Source organism: Rana temporaria, chromosome 2 (assembly GCF_905171775.1).
Source record: "Rana temporaria chromosome 2, aRanTem1.1, whole genome shotgun sequence".
In the NCBI taxonomy this organism is placed as follows: domain Eukaryota; kingdom Metazoa; phylum Chordata; class Amphibia; order Anura; family Ranidae; genus Rana; species Rana temporaria.
In genome coordinates, this window is record NC_053490.1 from 428,323,038 (window position 1) to 428,346,456 (window position 23,419).

At 44.6% G+C, this 23,419-nt stretch overlaps 1 protein-coding gene across 1 annotated transcript in view; it reads left to right on the forward strand.

Annotated features, from left to right (window-relative positions):
- Window positions 1-23,419, forward strand: part of GDPD1 (glycerophosphodiester phosphodiesterase domain containing 1) — a 128,205-nt gene that overhangs the window by 59,252 nt on the left and 45,534 nt on the right. Inside the window, exon 2 of the mRNA XM_040338273.1 lies at window positions 18,642-18,684. Within this exon, the coding sequence (XP_040194207.1) occupies window positions 18,642-18,684 (43 nt within the window). The remainder of the gene's footprint in view (window positions 1-18,641; window positions 18,685-23,419) is intronic.

Sequence of the window (23,419 nt, forward strand, 5' to 3'; positions counted from 1 at the left end):
ACACTAGTTTATCTTATTTGGTTACTCTTCTGCATTTGCATTTATTTTTTCTGCAATAATTTTATTGCCAATCCAGACAAAAAATCTTTCTTCCTAATTTATGAAAGTTATAATTTGTTCAACTGCCTTAATTAAAAACACAGCATACTACACAATATCAAATTTCATCTCTAGTCAAAATGTTTTTCATTTATGGATAGAAGAACCCTTGAAGGACTATTATTGATATCTGTATCCTTGCTGGTTCGGTTCACAAATTTTAGAGACCACCTTCAGGGAAATACCCCATGGAGTGGTACCCCTGCATCTATCTGAGTGTGAGGGAAAAGAGGCTGCGAAGACCGGTCTTGTAGTGTAGAGGGAGCCTACTCAAGTGGAAGATCAGGTAAGTATTGGTCCTTTTTTTTGTGCAGCCCCCCTGCAAGGGTAGTTTTTTGTTTTAGCTGGAGTTCAGATTTAAAGCGTTTGTAAAGGCTTACTTTTTTTTTATTTTTCTAACGAACATGTTATACTTACCTACTGTGTGCAATGGCTTTGCACAGATTAACCTGAGCCTCCTCTTTTTGGATCTCCTGCTGGCGATCCTGGCCCCTTCCTCCTGCTGAGTACCCACATAGCAAGCTGCTTGCTCCGGGGGCATTCATGCATGCTCGCTCCCGAGCCGCCTCTGGGTGTCTGAGGCCCCGTACACACGACCAAACATGTATGCTGAAACTGGTCCGCGGGCCTGTTTCAGCATACATGTTTGGTCATGTGTAGGCGCGAGCGTGACGAATTCCAGCAAACATTTGCCCGCCGGGCCTTTTCCCAGCAAGCAAATATTCCTGGACGTGTTTTAAAACCGTCCGCTGGAATCCTGCCCGCTCGGACATGTACGGTCGTCAGTACAGACCTACCGTACATGTCCGAGCGCCTGCCGTCCCTCGCATGCGTCGAATGACTTCGACGCATGCGTGGAAGCCTTTAAATGGCAGGCCCGCCCACGTCGTCGCGTCATCGCCGTGGCCACGCCCCGCGTAGTGTTTACGCGCGGACTTCTGTACGATGGTTAGTACAACCATCGTACAGAAGCCCTCTGGCAGGCATGTACGGTTTCACCGTACATGTTTGCTCGTGAGTACCCGTCCTGAGACACACAGAGCATGGCTCAGCCAAAGAGTAGCCCACACCTTGCCATGAAAGGGCTTTTGATTTAATTGTCCAATTACTTTTGCTCCCTTGAAAAAGGGGGAGGGGTGGATATTCTTAAGAGCTGTAATTTCTAAAACCCTTCCTCCGAATTGGATGTACATCAAATTAAACCTTAGAGTGTGCACTTTCAGCCCATATCCATTATATAACTATAGCATGAATATGTTTTGGTAAATGTCTAAAAAAATCTAAAATTGTGCCTGTGTCCAAATATATATGGACCGAACTGTAGGCGCACACCTTTTGTGAGAAGAACAGGTTTATTTTAAGCATCTGAACATTCTGCAGTACACATAATAGGAGGACCAAAAGAAAAACAGCCTTGTATGCATGCCTTACCAATATTAAGTTGCAACTCTCACATTTCATTTGCAGTCAGTTTGCGTTCTATCCATAAATTAAAGCTTAGATGTTACAAAGAACAATCAATACACTTTATGCTGATATTTTTTCTAATTAAAGAGTGTATATAAATAAAGCAGAACCCTCAATAGTAATTCTATCAATTTAAGCACTGTCTTCTGTGTTCTCTCAGACAAGGGATGCCAAAGATGTGTAGATGCCAATATTTCTAAATATGAATAATGGGGGGAACTAATGCGCAAAACCACACTAACTAAAACAATAAAGCTAAAATTAATTAAGTTAATAGAAATACTAAAAACTAAGCAGCAGCCACAACTAAATAGTGCTCACACAGTGGTAAGATATGAATATAAGGGAGGGTAATGGTGATTGCTTATATAAAAGATAACACTATTAAAAATATATAAAACGTATGTTCAGATCAAAATCCAAAAAATGTCTGACAATCCCTATGAGACAGAAAAAGATGTATCACTCCTAATCCATAAATGCCCACCAACCATCAACGGAAGGATGAGGGGGGTGGGGGGCGAGCTGAGTGATTTTTAATGAATACGTGAATAAGGAAGTAATAATTGTTTTACCACCAAACCAATAGTACAAAATAATAGTGAATAAAGTAATACCACAAGGATTAATAAATGTAATGATAAATAATGAAAATGCTGAAATTAATAAAGCTATGGTGTGGAACCACAAATATCAACCATGATCCACGTAGATATAGAAGTGAAGAAATAAATATATGTGACAAAACATGCATAATAATTGGATGCAGGATAATACAATGTGAGTCTCAGTGCACACTTATCACTCCAAAGCTATGTGCACTGTGTTCAAGTGTTCAAAATAAATTCACATTAAAGTGTTTCAAACGACACTGAATTCCAAGGTGCATAAAGTGCATATGTGCTCCAGTACAAAAAGCTCAGTTTCCCCAAGCCTCTCACCTCAAAAGAGGCTATAATAAGCCTATAGAGATCTCCTCTCCTGCTGGCTTGGTAGCACCGCATATTCCGCTGATAGATGTCTCCAGACCAGCCTATTACTCCGGGTCACTTCAATCCCCCAGGTCAGAGGCGTAACTAGAACCTTCAGGGCCCTGGTGCAAGAAACCATGGAGGGCCCCCCTGACCTCCGGCCAGGGCCCTTCCTACTAATCCCGGCAGCAGCAGGACCTGGATAGGAGGGGGAAAAAATCCTCTTTATTTTCCTCCTGCTGCCACTGAATGTCTATCGGAGGGAGAGGAGGAGAAGAAGACTTTTGGTGGCGGCAGGAGAAAAATGGAGGGGATTTGTTCCTCTAAATGCCCCCCATCCAGGTGTTTAGGGGCAACATGTGCGCTATTGCAATTGTGACCCCTGTAGTTACACTCCTGAGATGAGTGGCAGCGGTGGTGATGGGGGATGGGATCAGTGGTGGTTAGGGAGGGATAGGATCAGTGGCATCGGCGGCGATGGTGGGGGATGGGATGAGTGAGTGGGTTCAGAGGCAGTAGTGGTGGTGATGTGGGGGGGGGATCAGAGGCAGTAGTGGTGGTAGTGGGGGGACCAGTGGCAGTGATGTGGGGGTGATTTGTGGGGGATCAGTGGCAGTGATGTGGGGGTGATTTGTGGGGGGATCAGTGGCAGTGATGTGGGGCTGATTTGTGGGGGGGATCAGTGGCAGTGATGTGGGGCTGATTTGTGGTGGTGTGGTGGGCATCAGTGGCAGTAGTGGTGGTGATGTGGGGGGGTTCAGTGGCAGTAGTGGGGTGGGCATCAGTGCCAGTAGTGGGGGTGGGGTGGAATCAGTGGCAGTGTTGATTCAGATGGATGGGTGCCACTCACTTGCAGATCTCTTGGTTCCCCCTCCTTGCTAGGTCTTCCTTGGGCGAGCAGAGAGGATGGGCAGGCCTGCGAGTACCAGTTTGTGCAGGCGTAGTCTGAGATGATCGGCGGAGCGGGCGGGGACTGTGCCCGTAAGTGTGGGTGGAGAGGATGGGCAGAGAGGATGGGTGGAATGGGCAGAGAGGATGGGCGGAGCCGGTGTGTACTGTGCCGTGAGTGTGGGAGGAGATAATGGGCGGAGCGGGCAGGGACTGTGCTGTGAGTGCGAGAGAAGAGGATGGACGGAGCGGGTGGAGAGGGCGGGGACTGTGCCGAGGATGGGCGGAGTGGGGGGGCACTGCAGTGTGCTCGCGAGGGCGGGCGGGCAGCTGTTTAAGTACATGACCAATGTGAATGTACTATCTCCCGGGTGGCGGCGGGCCCCCCTACAGTGGCAGAACTCAGGGGCCCGGTCGCAAGTGCGACTGGTGCGACCATGAAAGTTCCGCCACTGCCCCAGGTATATGTTTCCCAGGTCCCAGCAGTAAGGCTCTCAAGGTGGATGGCTCATTCATTCCTTTCCATTCATTCAAGAACAGACCATGACACCAGCTTGTTCTCAGCTCACCCCCCACCCCCCTCATCCTTCCGTTGATGGTTGGTGGGCATTTATGGATTAGGAGTGATGCATCTTTTTCTGGCTCATAGGGATTGTCAGACATTTTTTGGATCTTGATCTGAACATACGTTTTATATATTTTTAATAGTGTTATCTTTTATATAAGCAACCCCCAAACCTTCCCTTATATTTAATATTTCTAAATAAATTTACCAAATGCTGGACACACTTAAATACTTCAGGTCAGCAAACTGTCAATGAGTATTGGCGTCTGTGTTTATTAGCGAGAGCAAGTGTCTCTGTAATGTATGTACAAAAATGAAAACATTATTCTTGGGACTTTAAATTAAGCATATCGCATACAAATTATTACATGATTGATACAAAAGATTGCAAATTTATTATTACATATATACAGGTCCCATTACAATAAAATTAGGTTAAAAATAATACAGAGCTGATTTGTAAAAATATAATATATCAACATAAAGGTATTGCAATACAAATTCACCCATAATTATAAAACATGTTTACATATACAGCAGGGCCGATCCTAGGGTCACAGGCGCCTGGGTGCAGAAATATTTCTGGCGCCCCTACAAGGGCGTGGTCACCTTGGCAACAATTCAAACACAAAGATGCTCCCCTAAGGAGTCATTGTTGCCCTGGGTTCCTCCCACGATCTCTTAACAATAAGCAAAATACAGGAAGAGAAGCAGAGTACTCTTGGACCTGGAGGGAGGCCTCTCTACTGGACACAGAGAAGGCCTCTGTTAGGGAGTCTGTTTAGAAAGACCCCCAGACATAATACAGGAGATGGTCAGAGACTTCCAACATGATACAAGAGATGGTCAGAGACCTCCAACATGATACAAGAGATGGTCAGAGACCTCCAACATGATACAAGAGATGGTCAGAGACCTCCAACATGATACAAGAGATGGTCAGAGACTTCCAACATGATACAAGAGATGGTCAGAGACCTCCAACATGATACAAGAGATGGTCAGAGACCTCCAACATGATACAAGAGATGGTCAGAGACCTCCAACATGATACAAGAGATGGTCAGAGACCTCCAACATGATACAAGAGATGGTCAGAGACCTCCAACATGATACAAGAGATGGTCAGAGACCTCCAACATGATACAAGAGATGGTCAGAGACCTCCAACATGATACAAGAGATGGTCAGAGACCTCCAACATGATACAAGAGATGGTCAGAGACTTCCAACATGATACAAGAGATGGTCAGAGACCTCCAACATGATACAAGAGATGGTCAGAGACCTCCAACATGATACAAGAGATGGTCAGAGACCTCCAACATGATACAAGAGATGGTCAGAGACCTCCAACATGATACAAGAGATGGTCAGAGACCTCCAACATGATACAAGAGATGGTCAGAGACCTCCAACATGATACAAGAGATGGTCAGAGAATTCCAACATGATACAAGAGATGGTCAGAGACTTTCAACATGATACAAGAGATGGTCAGAGACTTTCAACATGATACAAGAGATGGTCAGAGACTTCCAACATGATACAAGAGATGGTCAGAGACTTCCAACATGATACAAGAGATCAATGCAGCCTCACCAGTGCCCACCAAATGCAGCCTTCCAGTGCCCACCAAATGCAGCCTTCCAGTGCCCACCAAATGCAGCCTTCCAGTGCCCACCAAATGCAGCCTACCAGTGCCCACCAAATGCAGCCTACCAGTGCCCACCAAATGCAGCCTAACATTGCTTACAAATTGTAGCCTACCAATTCCCTTTTTTCTTAGTGCCCACCAAATGCAGCCTACCATTGCTGACCAATTGTAGCCTACCAGTGCCCATCAAATGCAGCCTCACCGGTGCCCACCATCAATGCAGCCTCACCGGTGCCCACCATCAATGCAGCCTCACCGGTGCCCACCATCAATGCAGCCTCACCATTGCAGCTTATCAGTGGCTAACAGTGTGGCCTCATCAGTGCCTATCAGTGTAGCACATTGGTGCAGCTTAAGGCTACTTTCACACTGAGGCACTTTGCAGCTGCTATGGCGCTAAAAATAGCAGCTGCAAAGCTGGCAGGACGGTAAAAAAAAGTCCTGCAAGCCGCATCTTTGAGGTACTGTAGGAGCGGTGTATACACCGCTCCTACAGCTCAACTGGCCATTGGAATCAATGGGCAGCACTGCCAGGGTGGTTTTAACCCTTTATTGGCCGCTAGCGGGGGTTAAAAGTGCCCTGCTAGTGGCCGAATAGCACCGCAAAAAATGTCAGTAAAGCGCCGCTAAAAATAGCAGCGCTTTACCGCTGATGCCTCAGTGTGAAAGTAGCCTTAGAGTGCCGCCTAATCAGTGGCAATGAGTGCAGCCTCAACCTCCTTAATGAGTTTGCATTGATTTCAGCATGCATGGAACACTTTGCACGTGCTGAAATCAATGGAAACAGACCACATTCATTGAAAGTTCATTAATATGCAGATCATGCTATTGCAATAAAGTGATCCATGCATGCAAACTCATTAAACACCTTCAGTGAAAGTTCATGTACTGCAAAGTTTGCAAAACATGAACTTTCACTGAAGAGAGACTGTTTAATGAGTTTGCATGCATGGATCACTTTATTGCAATAGCATATTAAATTGTACCTGCTCTCCTTAGCAGGGGGTTTCCCTCGTGCTTCTCTCTCTCTCTCGCAGGATGCAGTTATGAACAGCCAGCCACACAAAGGGGGTGGGCGGAGCTTTAGTCTCCACCTCCGCCAGTCTAATTTGTAATCCACAATGTCAGTCATGATCATCGGCCGCTTATGGAGAGCGCTCCGTACTACTCACACACCCTCCCCGTCCCCCCAGCCAAGCACGCCGCTGCTGCAAATACACAATAAAGATACGCACAGCAGCACAATACACACAAGTACTGCTACAGCAAGCCGGCCGCCTCACTGCACAGTCTGAAAAAAAAGTAAAACAGGTAGAGGCAGCGCCGCGGCAGTTTTATCAATAAGGTAGGCGGCCCCCCCTCCGGCTCCCGGCCCAGTCCGCCCCTGAACTGAACGTGATCACGGCGCCCTCGCGACTCGCCCAGGACGAAAAAATCGTCGCTCACCACACTCGGGACCAACGGTGCTCCTGAAGCTTTGGCGCCCCCTCCCCTCTGGCGCCTGGGTGCAGTGCACCCTGTGCACCCCGTCTCGGATCGGCCCTGATGTACAGTCCAAATATTAGTGCATTATGGTGTAACTGTAACACATTACATCCAAGAACTCAATGCGTTTCCTGGATCTCAGTCCACTTCCTCAGGAGTAGATGCAGAATACACATGTACAAAAAAGAATAAATAGATACCAGATTAATAATATTGTATAATCGACCAAATAGCTTTCCAATTCAAACAGATAGCCCTGCTGCCTACAAAGCAGCTCCAAGTTAAACATAGCAGCACTAAGGATCGAAGGTCCTCGGAGACGTCTACCCCGAGATCTGTGGCATTATGACCCACAGAGACCAAAGGGAGCAGATGGAGGGCAAACCGAGGGGTTGATGGTATACAAATGCATAAAGTAGTCCATAGTTACACCCACAGCAGGTACTAATCATTTCTGTGAAAAATATTTTACTTTGCATTGCTGCATTAAATAAGTATATCGATATCCATATAAATAACATGTGACCTGTAACTGGTGTGTAAACCAAAAGAACAAAAAAGAAAGACGGCAACGGCGTGTGATTTACTGTAATGTTATACTAACAAGAAAGGACCAACACTCAGGTAGCTGGAAAAAAAATAGAGGTAAAAATAAATTTAGAAACAATATAAGAGGGCTCATCCAGTAAAAGAAAAACGGTAGCCATAAACAGTTAGTAGCCCATAATAAATCATCTCTTGGATTTTCTATATTTCTAAACTGTTGTGGCTTACAGTATCATAATTCTAAAAAATATTTATTTTAGGCCTCTTTAATTTTGTTTAATGACATGACCTTGATCTTTGCAAGCTAGACATTTTTGTCTGCATTCTTCCACTATTTTCTAGAGGCTTACATACTTCGAACAAAGGCACTCATTGTATATTCTTTAATAATTATTGCTGAGGCATATTAAGGCACTTTGGGATAATATATTTGAGGCTAATGAGCTTAGATATTCAAAGTTGTTAGACATAGCGGTTCACTTTTTTTTTTTTACAACAAAACCGTATTCTGCTTTGAACTGTCGCTACTTCTGTTTTAAAACTTATGAAGAATATTGTATTTTTGGCCTACAAGGCAGTTCCTGGTTTATTGTCCCTACAAGCAGCACTTTTCTTGTCACATTTAACACATCATTATGACTCAGTGAATCCTTGGATGACTCATATTTGCTCAGTTGTTTCACTATGTGACCCTGTCTTGTGACTTAGGTAAACCTCCATAGGGGTGAAAAAGCTGAAAGGCACAAAACTGTTGGTGGATGACTCGACACTTTGTAGTATATAAAGACAGATACATACAGTATATCTTACAAAGTAAAGATGTAAAATAATTGAACTGCTAAAGGTGCCTGCACACTCTTAGGCCTTGTACACACGACTGAACATGTCCGCTGAAACATGTCCGGCCGTGTGTAGGGCCTACCGGACAGTTTTCCGGCCTAGCAGACAGGTTTCCAGCGGACAAAAGTTTCTTAGCATGTTAAGAAACTTGTCCGCTGGAAGCCTGTCCGTCGGACATGTCCGATGGTTAGTACAACTCATCGGACATGTCCGCTGGCCCGAAATCCCGCGCATGCGTCAAATTGATTCGACACATGCATGGAAGCATTGAACTCCCGTGTCAGAGAACGTCGGTGTCTTCTACGTCACCGCGTTCTCTGTCCGCGGGGATTTTGGTCTGATGGTGTGGATGCTTCGACCGTGTGTATGCTACATCTGACTTTTGCTGTCGGAATTTCCGCTGACAAAAGATTGAGAGCTTATTCTCAAATTTTCAGACGGAAAAAATTCCTATTGGAAAATCTGATCCTCTGTAGCAATTCCGAAAACAATTCGGCGCAAGCTCAGTATCATTGAACTTCATTTTCTCGGCTCGTCGTAGTGTTGTACGTCACCACGTTCTTGACGGTAGAAAGTTCAGAGAACTTGTGTGACCGCATGTATGCAAGCCAAGCTTGAGCGGAATTCCGTCAGAAAAAACATCTAAGGTTTTTCCAACGGAAAATCCAATCGTGTGTAGATGTATGGTTAACTTGCTTTTTTGTAGTAAGTTTGGGGGGTATGTGGGGTAAGGGGAGAGAGAAAGAGAAAAGGGGAAAAAAAGGGGAGGGGGGAAGGTTGATGGCAAGCATTTTTTTTTTTTTTTTATGATTATGGCTTACAGCTAGTGAAAACCCTAAATTCAGTGGGCCAGATTCAGCTAGGTTACGCAGGTCTAAAGATCCGCGTAACCTATCTCATTTACGTTACGCCGCCGCAAGTTTTTGAGGCAAGTGCTTTATTCAGAAAGCACTTTCCTGTAAACTTGCGGCAGCGTATCGTAAATCCCCCGGCGGAATTCAAATTCCGCGGGTAGGGGGCGTGTAAAATTTAAATCGGGTGCGTCCCCGCGCCGAACGAACGACGCATGCACCGTCCGTAAAATTTCCCAGCGTGCATTGCTCTAAATGACGTAATTGGTTTCGACGTGAACGTAAATTACGTCCATCCGTATTCGCGAACGACTTACGCAAGCGACGTAAAAACATTCAAAACTCGGCGCGGGAACGACGGCCATACTTTTTTTTTTTTTTTTAAAGGTTAACTTTGTTTTTTTTAACGGCCATACTTAACATAGGATACGCCGCACATACCCCTCATATAGCAGGGGTAACTATACGCCGGAAAAAGCCGAACGCAAACGACGTAAAAAAAAAAACGCCGGGCGGTCGTTCGTTTCTGAATCGGCGTAACTCCTCATTTGCATATTTCTCGCGTATACAAACGGAAGCGCCACCTAGCGGCCAGCGTGAGATTGCAGCCTAAGATCCGACGGTGTAAGTCACTTACACCTGTCGGATCTTGGATATCTATGCATAACCTGATTCTATGAATCAGGCACATAGATACGACGGCCGGATTCAGAGATACTACAGCGTATCAGGAGATACGCCGGCGTATCTCTTTTCTGAATCCGGCACAGTATCTCAAAAAATTACAATATTACATAAGACCAATAAAAAAATAGACTGTAGAAACTTCATGCTGCACCTCTTGCAGCTTGGATTCTGTGCTTCTCTACTCTTCCTCCAGACTCCGGGACCTTGATTTCCAAATGAAATGCAACATTTTCCACAGTCAGCCCTGGTTCACATTGATGCTACTTTGAAATCGTGCTACTTCAGATGAAGTAGCACGATTTCAAAGTAGCAAGGTCAACGCGATTTTAGCTGCTACTTGATAGACATCTAGGCCACACAGATGTCTATCAAGTAGCAGCTAAAATCGCGTTGACCTTGCTACTTTGAAATCGCGCTACTTCATCTGAAGTAGCACGATTTCAAAGTAGCATCAATGTGAACCAGGGCTTAGTGATGATTTGGGGAGCCATGTCATCTGCTGGTGTTGGTCCACTGTGTTATATTTATGGGTGGAACTCCACTTTAATAAAACATTACATCAGTAGTTTTAAAAAAATGTCATTAGTCCTTTACGAATAAATATATATTTTTTAGATGCCTTCAAAGTGTTGTTGCTAGGCAGAATAGTTAATCTTCCCACTTCCTGCACCTATGTGCTTAATGCTTCCTAACCTACACCGCACAGACTCCTGGAAATGTAGTGGGTGTAACTTTCCAGGAGTCTGTGCAATCCCGAGTCTCAAAGAATCATGTGACTTGGACAGCACAGGTGCTGAAACCTGATCTGACACTGCTTGTGCAGCACTGAGCATGTGCGAGATTTGCAAGGCTGAAATCCAGGAAGTCATACAGTCTGGCTTCATGATGCCCACACTTAAGATGGCCCCAGTCAATTTCTATTTTATAAAGTGTCTAAATGCTGTAACAACCTAACAAAACGGACCTTAGTTTACAGACTAACTTTACTAGAATACATTAAGCTTGTGTATTACAGGGGTATTATTATTTCAAAAAGTGAAATTGTGGCCCGGAACTCCGCTATAAGTCCAAAGGCAGCACAGCCATTTACCAGGAAATTCTAGAGCACTTTATGCTTCCCTCTGCTGAACAGCTTTATGGAGATGCCAGTACCAATACCTGGTTTATTGATCATGGTATCACTGTGCTTCATTGGCCAGCAAACTTGCCTGACCTAAACCTCATAGAGAATCTGTGGGGTATTGTCAAGTGGAAGACGAAAGACACCAGACCCAACAATGCAGAAGAGCTGAAGGCCGCTATAAAAGCAACCTGGGCTTTCATAACACCTCAGCAGTGCCACAGGCTGATAGCCTCCATGCCAAGCCGCATTGATACAGCAATTCATGCAAAAGAAGCCCCGACCAAGTATTGCATGCATACTATACTGTACATACTTTTCAGTAAGCCAACATTTCTGTATTAAAAATCCTTTTTTATTTTTTTATTGGGTAATTGTGTAATAATCACATTTTCTGAGATACTGAATTATGGGTTTTCACTAGCTGTAAGCCATAATCATCAACAACAAAAAAAAAAGGAATGTGTAACGCATCTATATAAAATACACAAGTTTCACTTTTTGAATTGAATTACTGAAATAAATTAACTATTCGATAATCAATTTTTTTGAGATGCACCTATATATGCAGTTGGTGCAGGCTACTCATTTGAATGGGCTGCTGTGCCTGTGGGATGGTGCAGGAAATCCTTGCGCTTTTTTATAATCTTGGCCACACAAAAATCACATGATGCTTTTGCACCTTGCAACTTTCTACACCCTAAAATGTGCTGCGTTTTTTGATGCGTGGCGGTGCTATTAGGAATTATTGGCTACCCCACATGTCTGATAAAAGGACAGCGTTTTGCATGCGAGTGTGGGAATATGTGCGAGTTGCATGCATTCTCACAGCCACATATATGTGAACCTAGCCATAGTCAGTTTTGCAGTTTAGCAACTTTTATGTTACAACAGGTAAGGTGTTTTTTTTTTGTTTTTTTTTAAAGGGTTAGTTCACATTTTCAGAAAAATCTGAAAAGGTGAACTAACACCAAACAACCTCGCCCTCGCCCCCCCCCCCCCCAGTCAATCCTGTACTTACCTCTGTGGGTGACTGATGAGCTGTGAGTGACCACACAGCTGGGGCAGTGGTCTCAGGATTTTAAATCCCAGCACTTCTCCCTCCTCTTTTTGCAGTGCTTCTTGGACAGGTGAGGGTGATTCCCTGGGCTGCTGCTGACTAATCACAAATACTCTGATCAGTCCTGGAAGTGTTGCATAAAGATCGGGGAGAAGTGTGGGGGATCTTAAATCCCTAGACCCAGGGCAGGACTTAGGGTGGTGGGGGCCCCTGGGCTTGAGTGTTGAAGGGGCCCCCTGGAGCCGAGAATTGGGGGGGATCGAAGTTGTTGAGCGGGGGGGGGGGGCGAATTGAAGTTGTTGAGCGGGGGGGGGCGCATTAAAGTTGTTGAGCGGGGGGGGATTTTGCAGTTGTTGAGGGGGGGAGTGCCTCTCACCTGTGCCAACAGCCGGGGCCACAGACTGTCATTAGCCCGGCTCTCGGCTTTCTTCCCTTCAGCAGCCACAGCCCTCCACACCACTCCGGTTCCTCCTGCTTCCGTGCTGCCTCCTCTTGCAGTGCGGGAAAATTAACCCTTTTGCGGGACTGCGGGAAGAAGCTGTCTGTGCGGGAAAGTCCCACAGAATCCGTGCGTGTTGGGAGGTATGCGCAGGGCCGCCATCAGGAATTTTGGGGCCCCTTGCACACAGGGCCAGATTAAGAACATCATGGGCCTGGTGCTGAGGATTTTGGTGGGGCCTTTTAGGCTGCATTCACACCTCCGCGACAAGTAACGCCGCGTACGCGGCGTATTTTTCCGCGAATAGTGTAACTTTTTTTTTTACAAATCCTTCCTTGCTTTGTATGGCCGAACGCCAATGCCGCCTGAAAAAAAGGGTCCGGGACTTTTTTTCATGCCGCAGGTGTACGGCGTCTGAGATGTGAACCATCTCATAGACAGCAATGGGAATTCTCCCCTCCAGCGGCACGAGCGGCCGGCGTCGGGCGTTTTGTCACGGAGGTGTGAATGGGGTGTAATAAATAATAAATAAATGCGTGGGAATGACATGAACGCAGCCCAGCCAAGGCAAGTGACCAAAGGCACAGAACCCAGAAGGAAGACCGGGTGAAGATGTAAGCGCCCGGGCCCTGCCTGATTCATCGCAGCACTGGAGGGCTCAGTCTGAAAATTGAAGTGTACACTAATGTGCTAATATGCTGTGCATACTTGTACGTTGTGGCATAACCTACCCCAGGGCCTCTAAAAAGTAGTTATGTCAGGAAAGTTTACTACCGCTTTATTATCACAGGATCCCAGGAGCCTCTCATGGGGCCCCCTACTGACCCGGTGGACGGTGGCCCTTGGGCAGTGCCTAAGTGCACAGTTGCCAACATTTAAAAAATATTTTCAGGGACACTTTTTTATATAAGTGCTATATTTAGAGTAGCTGAGATCCCTGATGTTCCTCTATACATCATAGTAGTAATCACAAAATTAAATGAGTACTAATAATGGGGCTGAACAAATATGAGAACTGATATTTCCTTTAGTTGAACTAAAAAAAGTGTGTCCATTCTAGAGCTGGTAACATTGAGGATATTCAGTATAATTTTAAAGAACTGTTTTTGTGGGTAAGCGACATAGGGGAGGAGTATGGACGGTATATAAGTGGGAAGTATGTGCAGGTGAGGGAGAGGAATGTGGAGGGTCTAACAGTGGGCACTATGTACAGGAGAGGAGTACAAAGGGTACGGAAAAAAGCACTATGTATAGGAGAGGAGTGTGTAGGGTATGACAGTGGGCACTATGTACAGGAGAGGAGTGTGTAGGGTATGACAGTGGGCACTATGTATAGGAGAGAAGTGTGGAGAGTATGACAGTGGGCACTATGTACAGGAGAGGAGTGTGGAGAGTATGACAGTGAGCACTATGTACAGGAGTGGAAGGATATTTGGGGACTGAGTAGTGGTTAAGCGGGTCATACATGGATTGAAATTACGCCAATTATGCAGAGACCAGCCATAGTCAATCTATGTATGGGCTAGCTGGTTTTACACAAGTCAATCTATTAATCAACTTGAGTACAACCAGCCTGTTTTTTTTCTTAAAACAATCAGTGCTGCCAGCTAAAGTTAGCAACACTGATCATTGTACGCACTGGCAGAACACAATAACACTGCAGGAGTGATTCCCCCATCCACAGGTCAGCAGGTGAGAGGGTGTGGGGGGACAGGCTGGGGAGAGATACTAGTCAGCAGGTGAGAGGGTGTGGGGGGACAGGCTGGGGAGAGATACTAGTCAGTGGCTGGGTAGGCACTGGTAGTATCAGAGCCAGATACACACAGGTTACATACGCCACGATCGTTAGAGCGAGAACAATAATTCTAGTACTAGACCTCCTCTGTAACTCTAAACATGTAACCTAAAAAAATGTAAAGCATCGCTTAGGATACCAAAAAAAATTGTGCTAACTTAACTAACTGTTTTTTTAATGAATGAAACATTTTTTTTCAAAAAAACATGTTTGAAAAATTGCTGCGCAAATACCGTGCTAGAGCAGCACAATTAATCGTTAAAAAAATCGTGATCTCGATTCAACCCCCCTGACGATCTTCAATGCAGAGTTTGCTGATTCTTTCATATAACAAGTGGAGAGACTTTCAGCTGTCAAAAGAAAATATCTGGGCAGTCTGCCAAGTTTTTAACAGGAAACATTGTAACTGACACTTCCTTCTTAGATCAAAGGGATACACTTCTGTGTGTAAAGAACAAATCTGGGCAGTCTGCGAAGTTTGTAAACAAAATGAAACATTGTAACTAACTAACATTGTAACTAAATTTAACCACTTAAAGTCCAACACTTGTTTCTTAAGTTAGAAAGCAATATTATTTGCTAGAAAATTACTTGGAACCGCCAAACATTATATATATTTTAGCAGAGACTCCGGGGAATACAATGGCTATTGCTGCAATATTTTATGTCACACTGCATTTGCCCACTTCAATGAATAATAAAAACCATAAAAACAAAACAGTGAAGTTAGCCCATTTTTTTTTTTTTTTTTTTTAATGTGAAAGATGATGTTACGCCGCAACAATCGTGAGAGAATCGTGATCTATCTTTTAAGCAAAAAAATTGCAATTCTCATTTTAGCCAGAATCGTGCAGCTCTGTACCCTGCAACATAAAAAGTGCAAAGACCACCATAGAGTCATTTTCTAGCAAAAAAACAAATGATGATTTTTACATGTAGTAGAGAAGTGTCAGAATTGGCCTGGGTGGCAAGGGGTTAATTATAATGAGTAATATACAAATAATTATTATAAGCACTGTGATCCTATCAGTCTGCTGCAGTGTGTCAGCTTGTATTTATATTGGCCGCTCTGAATGTAGCTTCTGACAGACTGTGCAAGCAGGCCCGTATCTCCGGAACCATAAATGATAGCCGTTCCATATTTTAACCAGTTGTGGGGTAGCTCTTCCCATGCCTACCCCCAAATGTAGGGTTTCTGTGACCTCTGGTCATCGAGCTACAACCCCCCAAATTCGATCTTAGAAAAAAAAAAAATCTTAAAAAAAAAAAAATCTTAAAAAAAAAAAAAAAAAAATTTTTTTTTTTTTTTTTTTGGGCAAATGGGCCTATCTTGAGAAAGGGGCCTGGAGCTGCAGCTCCATCAGCCCCATTGTTAATCCGGCCCTGCTTGCACAGCTTAAGGCATGGGCCCCCTGAAGCAGAGAACCTAGGGGGGGTGGGGGTGCTGCCGCCTGAAATTGAGAAGCGTGGGGGCTGCCGCAAATTGAGAAGCGGGGGGGGCCTTTACAAAAAAAAGAAGAAATAAAGAAGAAAACAAATATATATAAATATATGTAGCCATCCGGGGCCCTGGGGACCTCTGGGCCTTTTAATAAAAAGAAAAAATAAACCTCTGGGCCCTTTAATAATAAAAAAAAAAAACATTTATAAAAAATACATAAAAAAAGGGAGGTTGCCAAACCCGGGGGCCCTGGGGACCTCTGGGCCCCTGGAAACCTCTGGGCCTTTTAATAAAAAATAAAAAAATAAACAAAAATAAAAAAATAAACATTTATAAAAAAAATAAAAAAGGGGGGGTTGCCACATGGGGCCCTGGGACCTCTGAGCCCTTTAATAAAAATATATATATATATATATATAAAAAAAATGTAATTTTTTTTATAAAAAAATAAAAAAGGTGGGTTGCCATCCGGGGGCCCTGGAGACCCCTGGGCCCTTTAATAATAATAATAAAAAATATATATATATATATATATATATATATATATATATATATATATATATATATATATATATTATATGAATAAAAAATATATAAAAAAAAACATTTTTTTACAAAAAATAAATAAAAAAAAGGGGGGTTGCCGTCCGGGGCCCTGGGGACCTCCGGACCCCTAAAAAAAAAAAAAAAAAAAAAAAAAATTTTTTTTTTTTTTTAAAGGGGGCCCCCTATTGGGTGGGGCCCCTGGGCTTGAGCCCAGTCAAGGCCAATGGTAAGTCCGGCCCTGCCTAGACCAGTGTTTCTCAACCTTTTTCCAGTCGGGGCGCCCTTGAAAAATATTTTCAGTCTTGAGGCACCCCTGTCCAAGACTTGGTTCATGTCGCTATGTGTTGCGGAACATGCGCAAAATCGCGCTCGTTCTTGACACACAGACAAATGCTCTGCTCTTTAGGGGTGCCATTAATTCTTAATGGTGCCCCATCCATTGGCAAACATGGGTTGCTTTTGTTGTGGCACAATTAAAAAAAAAGGGTCAGGGACTTCTTTCCCCGCATTACTGCGGGTAGGGAAATGAATGGGCTGCCCTACACGCAGCACGCATTCACACAGAACCAAGAGCTTGTTCACATGTCAGGCTGGTGGGGCAGTAAAACCACATAGTTGAGCTGTTTTTACCACCCCCAACTTTTGCCCCTTTAGCTGCAGAGGCAACAGCTGGGGTGTAAACATGCTGTGGCTGCAGCTGGAGGTATACCCAGGGTGATTGGGGCTGCACTGCAACTACCCTGCAACTGTGTGCATTGCATTTACAGGCTTAAAACAGGTGGTGAGGAGGCAAGATATGCCTCTTCACTGGCTGACAAATGCCCCTGAAAAGCGATATGAACACAAATTGCTTTTCAGAGGAGCAGCAGTCCTTGCTGCTATCTCGAACAAGCCCTACAAAAGTAGTTCTGATGGTACAGGAATAGGGGGGTCAGGATTAAAAGTAACATACATACAGACAGATGCGCACACACACAAACAGACACATGTACAAACACACACACAGTGTGTGTGTGTATGTATGTCTGTTTGTGTGTCTGCGCATCTGTCTGTATGTATGTTACTTTTAATCCTGACCCCCCTATTCCTGTACCATCAGAACTACTTTTGTCATACACACACTTACAGACATGTGTACACATGCACACATACACTGAAAGAAGAACTGTCAGAGCTGCACAACAACCAATCAGATCCATTGCTGTAGCCATGAATGGAGGTGTCAGTGACTTGACAGCTGGTTATTCATAGCAGAGCCCCCCCTCACCACCTTACCCTTGGCCTCGCAGTCAGCGCAGTACTTGTCCTCCTCCCTCAGCATACGAGACAGGATGGCCTGGTGCTGCTCATTCAGCTTCAGGGCCTTCTCCCTCTCTGAGCGGGTGGCCATGTCTGCGGGCAGGGGAGCAGTGTCACGGTGGCTCTACTCTTTCTTCTTCCCCCTCAGGGAAAAGCGCGCCAGGCAGAGTTCAGGACGGTACCCGCGGCTCTCACGTCACAGAAGCAGTGCGTGCGTCCGACCCTCCCATAGCAACCGATGACGTATTTGGTTGGCAAGACGCGGTCGGGAGGCCCGCATAGCTTCCCGAGTGCCGGGAAGTGAGATTTACACAGCGGCCCCGCCATCGATGTAAAGACAAATGCCCAGCAGTAGTGTTACAATATTTGGGGTAATTTTGCCGCGGCACACCTGGGGACTCTTCACGGCACACCAGTGTGCCGCGGCACACTGGTTGAGAAACGTTGCCCTAGACCACTGCATCAGCTGTATGGGCACTGATAACTGATCACCCACGGAAGAAAGTACAGAGGTCCCGGAGGGGTGAATTTACAGTTTAAGGTAGTATATTTACAACTGTATGTTTATTGTAAACTGTTAAAATAATAGACAATAATGTAAAAAATTGTACTTTTGGACATTTAAATCAGTTTTGCTTTTCCTTTTCTCCTACAACCACTATCAGTTTACATTTACTAGAGCAATATAAACACACCCATAATAAAATGATGCAACTCATTTAACAGCTGTGGTTTGATGCAGTGCTGATCCAGAATTCCTTATACGAGTTTAACATATGTTATGCGTGCTAGTGATATGGCATACAATATTTATTTCTGCATTGTCATATATTTGTCATATATTTGCAGGTTAAACATATATATATATATTTTTATTTTTTTAAGGTGCTGGGGAAAATCTAGAAAATACAATGACTGCTTTCAAACAGTAAGTATATTGCATATTTTAAATACTGGTACTGGATTTATTTTATATTAAAACAAATGCTTATGCCTATAGTTTTTTTTTATACATCGACCTAACGTGATTGTAAATTCTTGTTTCATTTCTATAAAAACATGTACATCTACAAACATGTTATACTTGCCTGCTCTGTGAAGTGGATTTGCACAGAGAAGCCTGGATCCTCCTCTTCTCTGGTCTCTTTTTCAGCGCTCCTGGCCCCTCCCTCTTGTTGAGTGCCCCCACAGCAAGCAGCTTGATATGGGGGCACCAGAGCTGAGTCACAACTCCCTGTGTCCATTCAGACACAGGGCTGTGGCCCAGCCCCGCCCCTCTCTCTCTCCCCCCCTCTCCTGATTTGCTGACTGACGTTGACCGACAACAGCGAGAACCAATGTCGCCGCTGCTGTGTCTCTGCCAATCAGGGGGTAGAGTCTAGGACGGCCAATACACTCGTGGACATCGCTGGAGAGTGTGTGTGTGTGTGTGTGTGTGTGTGTTGGGGTGGGGTTTGGGGGGTCCTGCTGCACACAGAAGGCATAGAATGCATTAAGGTAAAAAAGAAACTTGTGACTTTATAACCCCTTTAAAGCCCAAATAACCAGTAAAGTTAGTACAGTGATCTGGGGGAACACCCTCCCCCCTAAAGGGACACTGTTCAGAAGCCGGTCAGCTGCTGATTTTCCAGCATGTCTGTTTGACCAAAGCCGGACATTAGGCCAGCTTCTGTCAGACAGACTGCTGTACACACTAACCAAATGTTGGATGGTTCTGCAGAACCAGGTGATATTCGGTCTGTGTGTACCAGCCTTTCAGCGGGGGACAGATGCAGCATTGGATTGATGCTACATCCACCTAGCTGCGTATGGATGTTTTTTTTTTAAACCTGCAGTTCTCTATTAAATCTGCTAAATATATTACAGTGGAATTAAAACAAAAAGGTTTTCAAAGTCATAGATGGATCGAAATTCTGTTGGTTCAGTAGAGACAGGCCAAATTTGTATCTGTGTGGCCGTCCCTGTTCGACAGAAGTCAATCGTTATGTCAACTTCTGCAGAACAGAAAAGCTGGAAAACCTTTGATAGTCCCACTTTCAGAATGCAATGCCCTGGCAAGGGAGGAGATTCCACCATCCAGCAGACTGATTGTTTTTTTTGTTCAGTTTGCTGGCTGGACAAAAAAATGGAAAATAACAAGCCATCTATGGCCAGCTTTACAGTTCATTGCTTTAGAAAGCAGCAAGAACTTTAATGGAAACACCAGTAACCTAACCTGCCAGCATTCTATGGAGTAGGACCCATACGTTCTGTGTGTAAGCAGTGGTCTCTTTGTAGATGTCTCACATGTTTCCTCCGAGTAAAAACTAGAGTCACTTTTTTTGTCCGTTGTTCTGCAAAAACCTAAATGGTGGGAAAAAACCCTGACAGGGACTAGGTTTCCAATGGTCTGCCTAGCCAGAAGGCCTTCTTAGTCAGCCAAAGCCTGCCATCGAATACTTGGTCGAGGGGCTCTCCCGAAGAAAGACCACCAGGGGTGGAAGGAACCTGTGGGCTACACATATTCCCCCTAGACATCAGGGCAAGACAGATGACTCGCACCCTTCATTAGTGAGAAAAACACACACAAAAGTGAATGGTGACAAACGTGGGAGAAAAATAAATCGAAAATAATAAAGTGGCTGTGCAGTTGTGCACTGGGCAGGCCCTGAGGCCTGGTAGACAAAAATTGCCCCCAGACCAAGCCAAAAGGCCCAGCCCTAAAATGTGCAGTGCAGAGGGAAAGTAGTTTAGTCACTGTGACCTTGTCCCTTTTCACACGTGGGGTCCCACACCTAAGTGTTACAAAGCACCCCTAGGGCGACCACTCCCAGAGGGGCACAGACCCCGCAGACCTTCTGCCTTCACAGCCCATGGGCAGACAAGGTAGAAAGTTCAAATCAGGAGGTAATGGGCTTTTCCAGGGGAATTACTACCGTGCCCCAACTGGCTGTGGGTGCCCCGGTTTCTGTTCCACCTGGGACAAACCTTTCAAGCAGCCCCCATCACTCTAGCAGAGATTCATAGCCCCCACTCCAACCTTGGTCAGGTCAAAATGACAGCACAGAACCTCCAGTAGATCACTGATAAGAACAGATACTACACTTGATCTTAGACAAAAGATCGAGAAGCCTCTGAGTAAAAATCAGAGTGCTACAATCAGCAGGGACCATTTGCAGACACACCACTGATTTTATATATATATATATATATAACATTCAAAAATAAGTAAAACATTTAATATCAATAAAATATTTAGGTTTTGCATTTACACATAGTATACTATCCTTTTCTGGTAACTGCTAGTTCTAGGTTTTATTCTTAAGACTGGGTTAACCAACAAAGTAATAGAGAACATTTAGTAGTCTAATTCAGTCAAAAACTAACCCCTGCAGAGGGGAACCTTTCAATAGTGGAAAAGGTCATTGGTGGTCATTGAGTAGACACTACTGTCATTAAAGGGGTGGTTCCCCCTAAAACACATTGCTAACAATAGATTCGTAAGACCCGTTACACTGCGGGTAGGCTGGCTTTTTTTTTTTTAGTACATACCGAGATCTCCCCGTCTCGTTCCTTGTCGGTGGGCGTTCCTAGTTGATTGACGTTCCTCGGACGGGCGCGTACGTGACGTCACGACTTTCCGAAAGAAGCCGAACGTCGCTGCGCATGCGCCGTATAGAGCCGGCTCTATACGGCGCATGCGCAGCGACGTTCGGCTTCTTTCGGAAAGTCGTGACGTCACGTACGCGCCCGTCCGAGGAACGTCAATCAACTAGGAACGCCCACCGCCAAGGGACGAGACGGGGAGATCTCGGTATGTACGAAAAAAAAAAAAAAAGCCAGCCTACCCGCAGTGTAACGGGTCTTACGAATCTATTGTTAGAAATTAGTTTTAGGGGGAACCACCGCTTTAAGGTTTAACCTTTTGGGCAGACAATTCTGAATGATTACAGGTCATACTGCACCAAGGGAACAATTCAAGGACCATAAGATGTTTCTGGCTCTGCAAGACTTTAAATTGTATGTAGAACACAGGCCAAGGATTCTGATGAACTTTCACACATCCAATATACAGGTGAAACCTGAAAAATTAGAATATCGTGCAAAAGTTAATTTATTTTACTAATGCAACTTAAAAGGTGAAACTAATATATGAGATAGACTCATTACATGCAAAGCAAGATAGTTCAAGCCGTGATTTGTCATAATTGTGATGATTATGGCTTACAGCTCATGAAAACCCCAAATCAACAATCTCAGAAAATTAAAATATTATATGGATTTAAAAAAACAAGGATTGTCCATAGAACAATATCGGACCTCTGCAAAGTATAAGCATTCATATGTACTCAGTACTTGATTTGGGCCCCTTGTGCAGCAATTACTGCCTCAATGCGGCGTGGCATGGAAGCCATCAGCCTGTGGCACTGCTGAGTTGTTATGGAAGACCAGGATGCTTCAATAGCGGCCTTCGGGTCTTTTGCATTGTTTGGTCTCATGTCTCTCATTTTTCTCTTGGCAATGCCCCATAGATTCTCTATGGGGTTTTGGTCAGGCGGGTTTTCTGGCCAATCACGCACAGTAATCCCACGGTCATTGAACCAAGTTTTGGTGCTTTTGGCAGTGTGGGCAGGTGCCAAGTCCCGCTGGAAAATGAAGTCAGCATCCCCATAGAGCTCGTCTGCGGAAGGAAGCATGACGTGCTCCAAAATCTCCTGGTAGACGACTGCGTTGACCCGGGACTTAATGAAGCACAATGGACCAACACCAGCAGATGACATGGCTCCCCAAATCAACACAGACTGTGGAAACTTCACACTGGATTTCAAGCATCTTGCAGTGTGTGCCTCTCTATTATTCCTCCATATTCTGGGTCCTTGGTTTCCAAATGAGACGCAAAATTTGCTCTCATCAGAAAAGAAGACTTTGGACCACCGAGCAACAGACCAGGTCAGTGGGACAAAATCCCTCCTGAGATATGTGCAAACCTGGTGGCCAACTTCAAGATACATCTGACCTCTGTAATTGCCAACAGGGGTTTTGCCCCCAAGTACTAACTCATGTTTTGCCAAGGGGTTAAAATACTTAAGTCACTCATTAAAATGCAAATCAATTTATATATTTTTTCAGTCTTTTTCTGGATATTTTTGTTATTCTGTCTCTCGCTGTTAAAATAAACCTACCATTAAACTTCTAGACTGATCATTTCTTTGTCAGTAGGCAAACGTACAAAATCAGCAGGGGATCAAATACCTTTTTCCCTCACTGAACCTTATTTTTTTTTTCTGGAATTGGAATTTCAGGAGGGATTATATCATCATATACCATTCATCTGTTGAAGGAACACACTCATATTTCTCTCAGCAATGGTTTTCTGTACACTTAAAGTGGGGTTCCACCCAGAAAAAAAAATGTTCACCAAAAAAATAGAAAAGAAAATTATACTCACCCGAAATACCTGTTGCTCTGCAGAAGTCCGTAATCTGCCTCTTCCGTAACCGCGGTCTGTCTTCTTCTGCATCCTCTTCTAGTGAATGTGGCGCGCTGCTTTCTGGGAACTGTGTGTAATCCCAGAGAGCAGCCGCACAATCACAAGTCTGCACGAGACTCGCGCATGCGCAGTAGGAAACGGGCAGTGAAGCCGTAAGGCGCGGGACCTGTACCGATCGAGGGATCGGCATCGG